Genomic DNA, 15,779 nt, shown 5'->3' on the forward strand with positions numbered 1-15,779 from the left:
GCGGTGGTGTAGCCCTGGAAGGGGACTTTAGAGGGCTTTAAGAAACACGTGGCACCATATGATAGGGAGGGATGATGTTGGAGCGGGTTAGTTGAGTGACACGTGCACAAACCGTGGGCCTATTAAAAATAGTGGCTTGGTTTGGAGGGGAAAGGTGGTAGAGAGAGAGAGAGGAGAGCGAAGCCTTGAAATGCATTAATCCCGAGAGAGAGAGAGAGAGAGACCCCTTCTTTCAAGGCTTTTGCAGACATCGCCCTCCCCTCGTGCCCCGCGCTGTTTACCTGACTCAAGCACGCGTGCCTCTTGCCATAGCCATGATCCATCGCTTCCAAACAAGTCCTAGTTATACAGGCATAATTTCACCCCATGCTTCCTTCCATAGTTTGTTTTCTAGCCTCTTTTGTCTCTTCCTCCCATTCCATGGCTTGTCTCACCCAACTATACTTGTTCTTTGACCTGTTGCTCCATGTCCTCCTACATCTACCTTCTCACTTTCTCTAAACCTTTCCATCTTCCTCCCTTTAGTATAACTCGGTGTTTACAGTCGTAAATATACAAGCTCGTCTAAATTACCCAGAGGATAGAAGCTTGCCTTCCCTTATTCGTTGATAATTACAAGCAGCAAACAGCTAGCATAATTAGCTTGTCGTTGCCACCACATAGTACCTCCACAGTTTAGTTTAGATTCTCTATCTTGTCAAAGTGTGTTTTATCCTTGAACCCTTTACCTGATCTAATAACACAGCACCAGGATAGTCGATTCTGGGTATTGATTAACCATATTTAAGCTAATATTAATCTCCTAAATTTATACAGCACAGAACTATTTACCCTAACAGGCTTTACCAAAACAATTCAAAGACTTGTTCAAGGTAATTAATTCATTACCTTCCTCGCTCGTTATTGTAAAGCCCAGAATGGGTTGTTTATACTTGAAGGAATGGTTTGAGTGCTAATAAAGCAGTCTTCATAAGCTTTTTCCACGAGTCAAATGTATCCTGTTGCAGCTAGCCCTACTTAAAATACGAGAAACTTGTAATGTTCTTGTTTTGAAACCCGGCTGCTAGCCCTAGGTAATAGATGAGATGGAAGGCGTTTTATTGATGTGATCAAGCAAGATAGAATTAGAGGTAGGTGTATGTATCAATTGCATGACAAGTTGAAGGTGTTTTGCAGGGGGGGTTGGATGGAGGTTGCGTAGAGCATGTCTACAATGGGTGTTGGTATCGTCTAAGGTTAAATTTACAATCAAACCTTTGCTTTGAGAAAATTGACCTTAGTAGGGGGGGTCAATTTCGTTGGTATCGTGCAGTTTGGGATATGTCACTCACCGGGCAAGATAATCTGCATGATTCTACTGGAAATAACAACAACAACAATAGCAACAAAAGAAGGTTAATTAGCGAAGCGCCTATGCCATCACAAGAGGATGTTGAGCTGCTGCAGAAAGAAGAAGAAGAAGGAGAAGCCGCCCTCCTGCATATACATATAAATCATGCCGGAGATTTGTCTGATCACAATAATAACTCTGGCTCCGACGTTAGTGCCGCTTACTTCTCCGGCGACTCAGATCTAACGGCAGAGCAAATGAATAGTGTAGAAGAAGATGGCTCCAAAAGCAGCAACTCCGCCGCCCTTCCCTTGATGCTTCCACCAGGTTGCGCTCAATCAGCTGCCGGAACTTCCCAAGATTCCGTCCGACTTCACCAGCATAACGACAACACCAACGTCGAGGACAAAGAGGAACGACAAACTCCGCCGACATCTGCTAGGAAAAGTACTTCTACAGCTGCCAGTAGGAATCGAATCGGCTTCCGTGAATCTGAACTCTTTTTTTCCCCAACTGTCTCACAACTCATGCATGAACGTACGACAGTATGCTGCCCTAGTTCTCTCCCGGAATGTGCTGATTCCGGCAGGGAGGAGCACTGGCTTGAGCTTCGTCTGGGCTTTCCATCAGACCAGTTAGTTAACCCGTGCGGGGTGGCAAATAAAACCATTGAAGCGAGAAGTGGTAGAGACTCAACAGTAGAAGCGGCAGCGTCAGGCTTGGTGACCTTGCAATTGCTGCCGGAGAAGCCTAAGGTGACGGAACATGGTGCCTCGACGGAAATGCCAAAAAGCCCGATGCATCTATCACAGATATCACCCGGATCTAGCGTCTGTTGCAGTATTCCGACTCCAATTCCGACATTGTATCACCCATCTTCAGCCGCCTTCTCTGCGCTGATGAACCGCATAGGGCCCAGATTCGAGGGCAGCCGCCACGGTTTCGCCGTAGATCAGCAGTTTGTTATGAGCCAAAGCAACGACCCAGCGGCTGCTTTTCGTCAGTGGCGGGCGCCGGGAAGTGACACCGGATTTCCTTACGATCAGGCGCAGCCTTACGTTGTGTACGGAGATCGCTCTTTTCTCGATGATCGGAGGTCATCGGAGATAATGTTTCCGGCGCCCAATATGGCACGGCCAAGTGCACCGTTGGTGCCGGAGATTCATCGGCCAACGGCGGCTTTGGGGTGGCCATCCGGTGGTGGAGGCGATGCAAGGTGGTATTCAGCGAGGCCTAATATGGAGCCGGAGCAGTTGCCATGGCAGGGGCTTGTGAGGGGCGTAACGCCAGGAACGGCAAGTCTGCATGCGGAGATGCTGCCGGAATCTGCTGGACGGAGCTTTGACATGGGCGGGGGAAGGCGCCGAAATATCATGACGCCGCAACCGCCGACGAGTCATCCCGCCGTCAATCAACGTCTCCGCCTCGCCAACTCGACATCAGCGCGGCGCAACGCGGGTCTTTGGTTCTCGCTGCAGGCAGTTCACTCCCCGTAATTAGCTTACCTTAATGCTAAGGCCAATTAGCTTTCTCAGATGACAATTACGATAAGCATAGGACAACTCTATCGAACCAGCACCATAACCAAGCATCTGTTTGTTTTTGCAGTGACAACGATGACAGTGAAGAGCTTCCTTTCATGCACAAGATATACTTGCGAATCAGGTGCGTATTTTACTACCATCTACCGGCGCGCGCATACGCTCTGGTTTCTAATGTTTACATATACAGATACAGATATATATATATACACATACGCTCTGGTTTCTAATGTTTACATATACAGATACAGATATATATATACACATTATTCCTGCTTAACGTTCTTTCTTCCATTGAAATGCAGAGATGGAAAAATGCAAGTTTCGGTCCTCAAAAACTACTTAATAACCAAGCTTGGATTATCAGGAGAAGAGGAGGTACGCCTTTTTCCCTTTAAACGACTGGAGTATTTATGAAGCGCTTTTATAGTAGTTATACGAAGACACAGCGTGATTTTTATCTTCTTAGTGCAAATCTCAAATCTTCACAGGAAGATGTATGCAGAGCATAAAAGAGAATATATCAAGCTCTGTCCGTGGGCGTGCAGCGAAAGTAGGAAAGCAATCTTTAATTCTATACTAAAGAACACGCTTTTTATCCTCCACATATTCCCCATGCAAACTATGGATCCTCCATAAGACCAAACATTTGGATGTGCTCTTTGGTAAACTAGAAGACTTACTTGGTCACCATGTACCTTCAATTATGTCCTCTATTTTATGGTGGAGACTCGGACCATTTGCTTTTTTTAGGTAGTTATAGGCACTCGTTAAGACATGCCATACAATAGATCAGCCACTTGGTCTATTGAAGAGAGGCGCATACTCTAGAGTTGCTAGATAACCATGTGGTGGAGAAACCACCATTCAAAGATGTGAACCCTCCTCTATTAGACGGTATGGTTTCCCTTGGATTAAAATCCAAAACCTCAAACGACTAGGGCAAAGATTAGGGAACATGTAGCTTCAATCCTTATCAAGCCAAGCATATTCTTATGTGACTCAATGTTACAAAAATTGTCAAACCACTCATGTTTAGTAGCTTCACACATGTTACCGTAACCATTCATGTTTAGCAACTTCACACATGTTATCGTAGTATCATATGAGACATCAAGGAAGGATTAAAAATTAGTATCCACTAGGTGGCACAATTAAATAATTGCCCTAATCAATGGATTACACTTATATCACTATTCACCTAATAAAATACTTAGCATAAGTCATGTATTTGAGCCATAAAAGTGGAGTGAATTTTTTTTTAAATGAATGGAGGATGTCTTACACCTTTTAAAAAGTGTAAAGGAAAATAATCTCAAAAGGACATGAAACTTCTTGAATGTGTCTTGTTTTCATGCATCTACACATGGTGAAAGTTTTGGGGAAAAATTAAGTATCTAGAGAATTATTAATTTACAAAAAATGGCCTAAAAGAAAGTGTATATTCTTAAGTGATGGAAAGCAATACACATGTACAAGAATGTTTGTATTCTAAGTGTATCATGCTTAGAAAGTTATTTAAGATGCTTTGAAAATAAAACTTGCTTAAGCATCTTCTTTTTAAAAAAAGCCTAAATATTAAACATTGAAAAATATGTTTTAATTTCTTTTGAACTATATATGTATATATATACATGTATGTATGTATGCATGTATGTATGTATGTATGTATGTATATATATGTATCTATGTATGTATATATGTATGTATGTATGTATATATATTTATGTATGTATATACATATATATGAATATATGTATATACATATACATGTATGTATGTATATATATGTATGTATGTATGTATATATATGTATGTATATATATATGTATGTATGTATGTATGTGTGTGTGTGTGTGTATATATATATATATATATATATATAGTTATCATCATGTGTTAAGAGTCTTTCTGGTGAAAATTTATATTTGCATAAAATTGATTTTTCTAAAACAAACTCTAAAATATTAAAAATAGGTTTTAATTTTTTGAACTATACTTACATACATACACACACACACATGATGAATATATATATATATATATATATATATATATATATAACTATCATCATGTGTTAAGAGTCTTTATGGTGAAAATTTATAGTAACAGAAAAATATTTTTTCTTAAAAAGTCTCTATAATATTAGAAAATGGTTTTAATTTTTTGAACTATACATACATACATACACACACACACACACACACACACACATACATACATACCTACTATCATCATGTGTTAAGAGTCTTTCTAGTGAAAATTTATAGTAGCAAAAAATGACTTTTCTAAAAAAGTCTCTATAATATTAAAAATAGGTTTAAAGTTTTTTGAACTATACAAAACGTACATACGTATACATAGTTTTAGAAAAATGTTTTTTTAAAATCTCTATAATCTAAAAAATAGGTCCTTTAGTTTTAATAAATATTTATCATTCACGGTAGGTCCTTTCATTTAAGACCCTATGTTCCATTACTAATTTGAGGCAAACTCAACTCTTTATCTCATGTTCATATAAACGACCTTGAAGTTCGAGAAGCTAGGCTTATTTGCATTTCAAGATCTTTGTTTATAGTATTGATCTAAACTAGCATATGCATTGGTAATACTATAAACCACTATAATCAATGACCTAATTTGGAACAAGGCTCAAGGAACTAGTTGCCTAGAAAATAAATCTCTCAATCCCTTGTTTGCAAGGTTCTTTGTCCCAATCTTGGAAGGGAACATCTCTTGTTTCCAAGAACTGAGTAATCACCTACCGTTGGTACCATATGTGGGCATGGTAGATGCTAAAACCATACATTAGACATGATTCCCAATTTTATTGGCATACTATCATGGCATTTGTGTGTCACTATTAGCTCGAATGCAATTGTGTGTCAATTGTCCATGTCATGTCTTTGATTTTACTCATGGGCACTAAATCTTTGACATGTTTGAATCCGATGGATGCCTTAACTATAGAATTCACAAGGTGGGTTATGACGATGGATATTTCTTAGAGTGAATCATGTTAAGCCTCCTACATATCCAAAGATTTTGGGATTTTTTCAACCCCTTGAATAATAATTCTTTTAAATGGGATAGCAATTAGTAGCATTTTTTTCAACCCTCTATATCCTCAAAGGAAAACAAATAAGACACCACTTATATTTATATTCCTTATAACCATAGCCTTCAAAGTCAAGGAAACAAAATAACCACGAAAACTGTCATTTTGGCCTTATTTCTACACTATTATCCATATCATGACTTTAATTATGCTCTTGGTAACTATGAGATAGGTAAGTCTTTATACAAATAAAGAAGTACCTTGTGGCACCCTAACATGAGCTACATAAGTTACTAAAGCAGTTAAGATTTGAAAAAAGTACTTTAGTAGCTTTATTATGTCCACATGCACCCTAATAAGAAAGTTCATCTTATACATTTCGTTTCTATCATGGATTCATGTTATTAGTGGTGTCAATAGTAGGTGTGTCATACATAATCCCATTTATTCAATGCATCTAAAACTTGAAGCTCATTGGCAACATTCAATGTTTGAAATTGAACAAGCTCGCATTCAAACTAGGTTCCATCAAAATACACCTTTATTTTTGATGCCCTATTAGTTAAAGAAACTATATATTCGGTGGGGATACTTTTAGGAAGACCTACATACAACGTGCATTCAAAGGGTATTAAAAATACCCTTTTCTAGGCATTTTGATTTAGTGAAATAACCCTTTTTCTTTATAAACTTATGGGGTTTTTTTAAAGTGCCCTTTGAAACCCCCTTATGTAAGTAGATTTCTATATTTTTTTCTCAAAATGTTGGTAAAGAGAACCTCTCCTAATGACCACACACGTAGTAGACCTACATATTTTTAAGTGACCCCTGAGACTATATATAATCTTACACTCATTAGGTAGCACACATGCAAATGGCACAACTCTGTCTAAAATGTAGCATTCACATAGACATTATGACTCATGATAAGACACCATGTAAAAAATTCTTTGTAAATATGACCATAGTCTATTTTGTTGATACTACACACATAGTGTCCCTTGGATTAAGATGCAATTAAGAAGTCCAAATAACAATAATGCATGTGGTGTTATACAATAAAGAATTAAGCAAGTGCCCATTCAACTATAACATTGATGAGAAGTTTAAGAAACCATTATTTTCATGTGGTGTTATACAATAAAGAATTAAGCAAGTGCCCATTCAACTATAACATTGATGAGAAGTTTAAGAAACCATTATTTTCATATAGATCCTAATATGTATAAATTCTCATTAGTAAATCACTTGAAACCTTTGCAAAAATAGTAGATCATTTGAAACCTTTGCACTCATATAAAATAAGAGTCTTGATAAAATATAGTAATACTTTGGGAGAATATAAGGAGGAAGAGGAAGAGGAGAATGAGGAGGAAGAAGAGGCCCAGATGGAGGAGGAGGAGAAGAGGAAAGAGAGAGAGAGAGAGAGAGAGAGAGGATATGTTTTAATTTAAAAAATAATATTTTAGAATAACAGGAGGAGGAGGAGGAGAATAATGAAGAGTAAGGAGGAGGAAGAGAAGGAGAAGGAGACCAAGGAGGAGGGGACAAGAATACATGGCCTTAGGGGGGAGGTGGGGGTGGTTAGGATCGTTACAAAACTTAAGAGCTTATCAACTTAATTAATGTAAGCACTTTTTTCTTCGGATGAGGAGGAGAGAAAAATCTGGATCTTTAGAAGGACTAAGGATAATTAAGAATTCATCTTCATATTCAATATGACCATAACCATTTAGTACCATTACAATTATCCTTCAAGCTTCTACCTTGTGATCATACGAATCCTACTTTTATGTCTTTCTAATTATTAATAATATTATTATAATTTTTCCCTTGGTTGCTCATCTCATCTCAATTTAACCTTAACCCTTAATTTCCATTTATCTTATGTCATTAGAGGATAAACTTTGGGGTAATAACTTGGTTAATGTATGTATACTTATGCATGGGGATTCTAGCCAAAGTCCTTGAACTTAAAAGTGCTACACTCATGTTAATAAGCTACACACTATGCTTGTGTTTTCTAGTTGACATTCTATAAACAAATTCTAGAGAAAAAAGAGACAAATGATAGTTGAAAGTTTCACGATGGAATCATACAATCTTGACTTTGCTTTTTGTTTATGATTTTAAAAATTTCATTTTTGATATTTTACATTGGTAAAATTCATAAATTATGGAATCATAGCAAGCTCAAATTTTGTACCCATTCCCTATAGTTGATAAGTTCTTAAAAGATGATATACTAAATGTGAGACGATTAATGCCAACAACTTCACTAATCATATGGAATATGGAATATCTTGAGTACGTGTTCATTGAGAATCGTTTAATGTTCATGTACTTAACTAAACTAGTTCATTATTCATAAAACTAACCGCGTAGTATTATATAAGAAAAAATCAAATGATCCACCAAAACATTATAATTGATTATAAGGTATATTTCAATAAAAATTATTAATTAGATCCCACCATTAAATGTTTTGAGGATAAGTATATTATGGTTGTTTCTTTTCCAAAATGAGGAAAAGTACGCTATTATAACTTGAAAGATTTGTGGAAGCTACCACCATTTACCAGTGTTTCCCTAATTTATTGTAAGTAGGGCATATAATGAAGGTTAAATGACACATAAATGTGGAATCTACCACCATTTCCCATTGTTCCCCTGAGCTATCTTGAAAAGACATAAATGAAAGAAGGGTCTCAATATTAATAGCCAAAAATAAATTTCCAAAGCGAGATTATATCATGCATCAATCTAAAAATTAGTTAATGTGTATATTTACAAGAAGATAAATATATTCAAGAGAAGAGTCCCAATACTAATAGATAAGGTATTTATGTTCTAGAGGTGTGTCTTAGCTTAAAGGGACTACTCCAAAAACAAAATGTGTCATGTGAGTTTATAAAAAATTAGGGTTCAGGATTTTTGGTAAATATATAGAACTGTATATATATATAAGGAGTTATTTGTTATTGATTTTATACTTTTTGCTAGGCTATCATGAAAGAAGGCAACATTTTGAATGTTCAAATGCATTCAGTATTTTACAAGTTTTGTAAATAGTGAATGTCTCTATTTGCATTAGTTAGGAGCTCAATGACATGCCATGCATCAATCCACCAATGCATGAAGATGCACATTCTAATTTTCACGTATGTAGGTGCCTTAGTTATTACCAGCTCAATGCCATGGCATGCATCAATCCACCAATGCATGAAGATGAACATTCTGATTTTCACACCACAATAAGTTAACATATATTAGACTATGAAATACTATACCATATGGAAGTGCTAGTAGAAGTTTGAAATAATTTTGTTTAGCCAATAGGTCATATACCTATATTAAGTATGAATCATGCCCACTCAATCCAAGAAATGTTTTCTTGTGCTCTTAAAAACATAATAACTAGTCTTTCTAGCTAATTTGTTTAAACCCTTATGGTAATGGAAAAAGAGCTACAACTTATAGTAGCTCAAATCTTGTTGTATGCATCTATTTTTTTTAAAATGGATTGATTTACAATAATCAAGTCTCATTGTATTCATCTCTTTAAAACTAAAAGTCTTGATTTACAATAGTCACCATTGTTATGTACATAGGTAGTGTAACATCTACCAAAAAATATATTGTCCTATTTTTCAAATAGATAAGGCCTTCAGTTATGTTTATAGTATTAACCACACCAAAATATAGTACTTCATTAAACTCATCGTTAAAAATACATTATTAGCATCCTAGATTCCTAGTCACAACATGATTAGAGAAGTCCTTTACTTGAACTATTTAGAAATGGAAAAATACATGATTATTTTCCTAGATACCTAGTCAAAACATAATGCAAGAAGTTCCTTACTCTGACTATTTAAGAAATTATAAAATACCTGAATATTATCCTAGATTCCTAGTCACAACATAATTAGAGAAGTCCCTTACTTGGAATATTTTTTAAAAAAGATAAAATGTTAATTTCAAGGAATATGAAAAACCAACAAGCCCCCTCCTAGTATTTAGGAAATCATTTAAGGTGTAAATAGAAAAAAATATAGATATAATAGGGATTTAAGCATAAAATTTTAGATAAGAGAATTCTCCCTTCTTGTTCAATGTATACAATGGTGCATAGACATTTCTTTATGTTCTCTTTATAGTTATTTACATTCTCTTGTTTAATGTATATAGTCGTGCATGCCCATTTTGTTACATTCTCTTTTATAGGTTCTTGTAGATGCACAATGAGGTGTCTTTCAAAGAGTGTGTCCCACAAAGAAGCGATGCAATGAGGTATGTTTCGAAGAGTAGGTCCCACAAAAAGAAACCTGTATCTAGCTAAAGACTTTTACTAGATTGGAGATTTTTGGACATATGAAAATTCAGCTAGTTAGATTTAATAAACCGGGATACCAAATAGTTTATCATACAAAGATAAGAAAGCAAGCAAGCCCCTAATTATACCTCATTGGATCTGGGTGGAAGGATCCCCTCTACTTGGTCAATGAACATCTATCTTATATAAGATATTGATGAAAGGAGGGTGTCATGACTTCTCAAACTTCAACAAGTTTTGGAATGAGGATGCACCCCAAATGATGGTATCCTAAATGTATGGGCATAGTCGGAGCTACAAAATCTCAAAGCATGTATTGACCTTCTTATGGAAAGTCTTGGTAGGAGCCTAGCAAGGAACATCTCACTTAATCTAATAATGCATCAGATGTAAATCCACCATTATTCAAGGCCTTTGAGATGGATTTGGGAGTGCTTGCATTAAGGATCTTCTAGGATAACATGTTTATGCATTGCCAAGGTGTTTTAGAAGCTCAGCTATCTTGGTCTCATTGGCTTCTTCTGAGGAAAATTGGGTGTCGTCCATTCGAGGCGGCCAATGGTTATTTTCATTCATAAGCTTAATTAGTTATCTCTGGGAGGTGTGGACCTCTAGATACTTTTTAGCTTTTGAAGATGGTGGACCCCTCAATCGTTTGATAGTAGGCAAGCGATCAATAAAAGCCAACTATTTTAATTTTGTACATATGAATAAATGGACATCAATAACAATATCCAAAGTTAATTTAGATGATATCTCAAGGGATTCAATGCATTGGGATACATTTTGCTACACATTCTTCAAAGTCTATTTGATGCTTCGGTTGGTTTTGGGTTACATACCAATAAGTCACTTGTACCAAGGATGTGTTGGGCTCTTCTTCAGATGGAATTTCATGGATAGGCTTGGAATCCCCTAGGGAGATTCCTAGAATTTTTGCCTACTAAGGCTGGCTCGCATTCAGAGGCATGTTTTGAGAAAAAAACAGTTTTACAAGGAGCTTCCTAACCTTTTTACTTTAGGCTAGCATTTTGGAGACCTCTTTCAAGGAAAAAAGGGACTTAGATGTAGCTACTACCAAGTTTTTGGGCTTTTGTGATTACGAATTTTTTGTCATCACTTCTCTTGCTTATGATGAGCTTGCATATAAAATTTGGCTCATTCTAACCACTCTTAGAATTGTAAGTCTCTTGAAGGGATACGTGCTAGATCCTCCCATTGTCTACCACAAAGAAGACTTTACACGCTCATTATTAGAATGATTGCCAAGGCCTTGCTCATGCCCTTGCCTCTTATGGATAGCATTTAGAGGGGCATTTTTTTGCGTGAAAATGGACCTAGATACTAGACTTCAATATGCCACCCTTTTAGTTCTTTATTAGTTATAAAATTTCACCCATCGACTCCCCCTAGTCCTTAGGACAACATGCATGTCAAAACTCATTCTAGTTGTTTTGATCTTTCTACAAGCTTCCAATTCCTTCAAAAATTGTGCTCAAGAATTTATGTAGGAGATCCCCCCTTAAAGTGTTGGGATATACCTTCAATAGGTTGCTTTGAGCTCTAGACTGATTTTGGTATTGGTAGTAGGGAGTCATTTTGGGCCTAGTAGGGATCCAGGCTTAGGTTGTTGAGTTGGAAGTGAATTTTAGGTGCAAAATTTATAAGCTTGATATGCTATATGTAAAAAGTATAGCCATATTTGGATTAGTATTGAGAAGTTAATTAGTCCACTTTGGGATTTTATTTCAATTCTAAAAGGAAGACTATAATATTTATCCTTTTTTTGACATGTGAGTCTTGATGGGCTTACAATCATAGTAGAGTCTTTTATATTAAAAATATTAAGGTAGAATTATGCAGTTTTGAAATTCCAGATATAGACTTGTTGGACTTGCTCTCATCGATTTGAGTATAAACATGACCATAGTTCAACGAGTTTTGTGCAAGTTATAGCCTAGGGGGCCTAGAAATGTTTTATGTAAGTTATGGTCATGTTAATTTTGGGCCTAGGGGCCCCAAACAAGCAAGCACTGGCACTTGCTTGTCTATGGCCTCCAAGCCCAAAAATAAAATGGCTATAAATTTCACAAAACTCATCAAATATGGTCATGTTAAACTAGAACAAGTCCAACAAGTCTATCCAACATGTCAACATGTCAAAACTATAAAATTCCTCACTTTTGGGAAAAAAACGTTTTCTTTATAGGAAAGTTTGCACTTGATAATGTCCTTGTAAGTTGACATATCATTTTTACTTTGAGTTTTGTAAGCTTAGCACACTATTAACATACATGTATCATGAATATAAGTATTAAAATGGTGAGCTTTCGAACACATTTCTTGGGATAAAAAACTGGAGAAACTCACTATTTTTCCTTTAGAATGGAAGCTCATCCCAAAAACTCACCAAATTAATCCCCATGTGGATTCCCAAAGGTATTTCCCCCCATCGCATAAGTGAACTTATGATTTTTTCCTTTGAAAATACATATAGAGCCTTGTCATCAAACATGATAGTAAAATGCTTAGCATGATGAAGAATTCAATGAAAAAAGTCAACTTTATCCTAAATTTTATCAATATCATATTGGACATGTAAGAGGATTTAATAAATGTAATAAAAAATGTTATGGGCCTACAAAGCATACTTAGTGAACATAAATAATTTACATTTATTAGAGGATCAATGAGTTTGATTTTGAAGTATAGCAAAAGAAGCATATATATATATATATGTATATGTATATATGTATGCATATATATGTGCATGTTTATATATACATACATTCATACATATATATACATATATGTGTGTGTGTGTGTGTGTGTGTGTGTGTATATGAGGCTTAGTTTCTATCTTTTTGTGTGTATTTCAATTTTAAGTGCCTTTATTTGCTGCTGCTTTTTTTTTTTAAGTTGGGCAGATCTTTGTGTATATCGCACGTACTGCTTCAAGCATAGAATTCCTTCCCACGACCACCATGTTTATGTGGTTTGCTGACAGCGATTAAAAATCATTCTACAAATTTGCACTTATGATATTCTGGGTGAAGGTATCTTATTAATGATACTATTTTTGCATGTCAAGTACGTGACATGAACACGTTGAAATTGCATATAGTCATTGCCCCATTGCCCGTAGGCTGCTGGAGCCGAGCCCATTCTGTGCTCGAGCACATTCCCTCCAGTCATCGACTCATGAAAGACCAGAGAATTTTTGAAGGATGAGTAGACACAAATAATTTTTAGGTGAATTCTATTGGGCACAATTGTTTTCACTACAGAACTGCAGGGTGAAGTAGAGATCCTAATTGCAGGGTGATGTACAGATAGGATCTGTGCAGATCCAAAATTTGATAGTCCAGGGGAAGTGGGTATTGGATTAACCGGTGAAATGTTACAGGGATAGTGCACTGTGCAGCATCAAGCTCACTGAACAGGGCTCCAGAATGTTTCAGGGATAGTGCACTGTGCAGCATCAAGCTCACTGAACAGGGCTCCAGAATGTTACAGGGATAGTGCACTGTGCAGCATCAAGCTCACTGAACAGGGCTCCAGAATGTCTTGGCGAGGTAACGTCATAAGAAGCAAAGAGCTTTGTTTGAGGGTTCGTGCAGAGCATGCCCTTGATGACAATACGGGCCAACATGGAGAAGTGGTTGTCGTCCCATGCACAGTTGCTCCAACTCCTAGGTGGAGTTGGCTGCAGATACTGATAGCTTCTTGGTTTAGTCGCCTGGAGAGCGTTGTCTGAAGACAGCCAAGAGAGCTACCAAGGAGGGCGGCTTCTTTGTGCTTCAAATAGGGTGTCCAATTAAGGATACGGCTCTGCCTGAAGCCACCCGATACCATGCATGCCTCGCATATACGCTCTCGTATTCCCAAGTTGAGAACTCTTAAACCCTATCCACGTACAGGTTTCCATGCACCACCTTGAACCTCATGCTATCTTCTTTTGATTATGCTTTGATTACTGATTGAAATAAGCCATAAAACAGGAGATAAGTCCATTAATAGAGATTATGTTTGTAATGTGAGAAGCCTTGAATTTATTTTTACTGTTTTTTTTTTTGCAGATTGACATCACATGTAGAGGAAAGCTTTTAGCACCGACCTTAACTATTCAACATGTGCGGGATAAAATCTGGTTAAGTAAAGAGCTTGAAGTTGGACAAACCATTGGATTTAGATCTATAAATAGTTACTTGTTTGATTCACAGGATCAAATTATGGCCCTTTGTTACCAAAGACATGCACATACTATCACATTGAACCTTTTGAAGACATGATGTAAGTACTAAGACATTCATATAGATTTCAAGAAAAGACTTTTTATTAAAATAGAAGTATTTCTCAAGGATAATTATTCATTATCAAAACTTGAGAAACCTATATGACAAGGCAAGAAAGTGAGCGAAGGGATCTTTGGCTTTCCAACTTATGAAAAATTGAGATGCACTATAGCCGTTGATTTTTGCTAGATTTGTGGGCCTCTTTTAATAATGTGAGAGGTGTTTTGAAAGAAAAGGATGCCATTAAAAAAATGTAGTGTTATTTAAGATTCTTGATAGCCTTTAACTCAGTGTGCTTGGTTTTGATTTTTATGAGGTTAGTTTATTGAAGTGGTTTCTTGAGTGCTCTCAATTGGACTAGAGGTTAGAAAGGTGCAAGAAGACACTACAAGAGGTTCATCCATTTTTTTATGGTTTATACCAAACATTTTTTTAAAGATAGTTTAAACTTTTTATGAAAGTCCCTCGTCGGTCGTCAAGACAAGTGCATCGGTTATATGTACGCTAGTGTTTCTGTTAAAAAAGACATCAGTATGTGGTTGTCATTATATATATTCAAAATGAAAAAACCTTACACCTCTGTATATTTTACATAATATTGTAAACATAAAGACATGTTTATAATTGTTCATCTTTAGTATGATCTATGGCTCTAAAGAGATCAATTTCAAATGTTATTTCCATTTCTTCTACATTTTCCAAAATGGAAAAGGAGCGAGTGGCAATGGTTTCATTAGATGATGATAAGACTTTGTCATCTTATATTGGTTTGGATTGACATTGACATGTCAAACAATATTTGAGGAGCAACTGTCTCACTGGATTCATTAGATGATGATAAGACTTTCTCTTATATCAGTTGGTATGGATTGACATTGGCATGTCAAACAGCTACATATTTATAAAGCATCAATTTTATTTACCTCCAAATCATTGGAGGAAATAGTGATTCTCCTACTTCTATTTGTTCTGGAGAAATAGTATGCTCCTCAACATCCTATTAAGGTACTTCATTTTTCCATCCCTTATAGAATAAGGAACTTTACCAACATGCACAGTAGGGTGCACTATATCATCACATGTTTCTACATAAATTAGTTTCTCTAAATCCCTTAATTCTCTCAACCACGCACCATGGTTGGTCATGTGGTATACCATACATCACTTGAATTTGATGATGCATTTACAGTCATGGAACTACACATATGATGTATCACAA

General features: G+C 36.3%; 1 protein-coding gene across 7 annotated transcripts; it reads left to right on the top strand.

Annotated features, from left to right (window-relative positions):
* The first annotated feature begins 220 nt into the window (after positions 1 to 220).
* Positions 221 to 15,201, top strand: LOC147633867 (uncharacterized). 7 transcript variants are annotated; one of them, XR_015266935.1, is made up of 7 exons: positions 223 to 872; positions 1,177 to 2,822; positions 2,939 to 2,995; positions 3,177 to 3,249; positions 10,157 to 10,222; positions 14,345 to 14,398; positions 14,489 to 14,609. XR_015266935.1 is itself a non-coding variant. In XM_086804913.1 (7 exons), exons 2-6 carry the CDS (start codon positions 1,321 to 1,323, stop codon positions 14,555 to 14,557), a joined length of 1,755 nt encoding a protein of 584 aa, XP_086661039.1. In that variant the 5' UTR covers positions 223 to 872; positions 1,177 to 1,320; the 3' UTR covers position 14,558; positions 14,882 to 15,201. The 7 variants fall into 7 exon arrangements, 5 of the variants coding, with proteins under 5 accessions (XP_086661040.1, XP_086661039.1, XP_086661038.1 ...); XM_086804913.1 differs by lacking the exon at positions 10,157 to 10,222 and adding an exon at positions 14,882 to 15,201 and having other exon boundaries at positions 14,489 to 14,558; XM_086804914.1 differs by lacking the exon at positions 10,157 to 10,222 and having other exon boundaries at positions 221 to 872; positions 14,489 to 14,831.
* The last annotated feature ends 578 nt before the right edge of the window (positions 15,202 to 15,779 follow it).

Source organism: Cibotium barometz, chromosome 11 (assembly GCF_041138505.1).
Source record: "Cibotium barometz isolate CiBa-2024 chromosome 11, ASM4113850v1, whole genome shotgun sequence".
Taxonomy (NCBI): domain Eukaryota; kingdom Viridiplantae; phylum Streptophyta; class Polypodiopsida; order Cyatheales; family Cibotiaceae; genus Cibotium; species Cibotium barometz.

Bases quoted from the DNA above. Each gene is read 5' to 3' on its own strand.
- LOC147633867 (XM_086804912.1), top strand. From the start codon at position 1,321: ATGTCACTCACCGGGCAAGATAATCTGCATGATTCTACTGGAAATAAC. The intron at 2,823-2,938 runs GTAATTAGCTTA...TTGTTTTTGCAG, and splicing joins CTGCAGGCAGTTCACTCCCC to TGACAACGATGACAGTGAAG. The intron at 3,250-14,344 runs GTACGCCTTTTT...TTTTTTTTGCAG, and splicing joins GATTATCAGGAGAAGAGGAG to ATTGACATCACATGTAGAGG.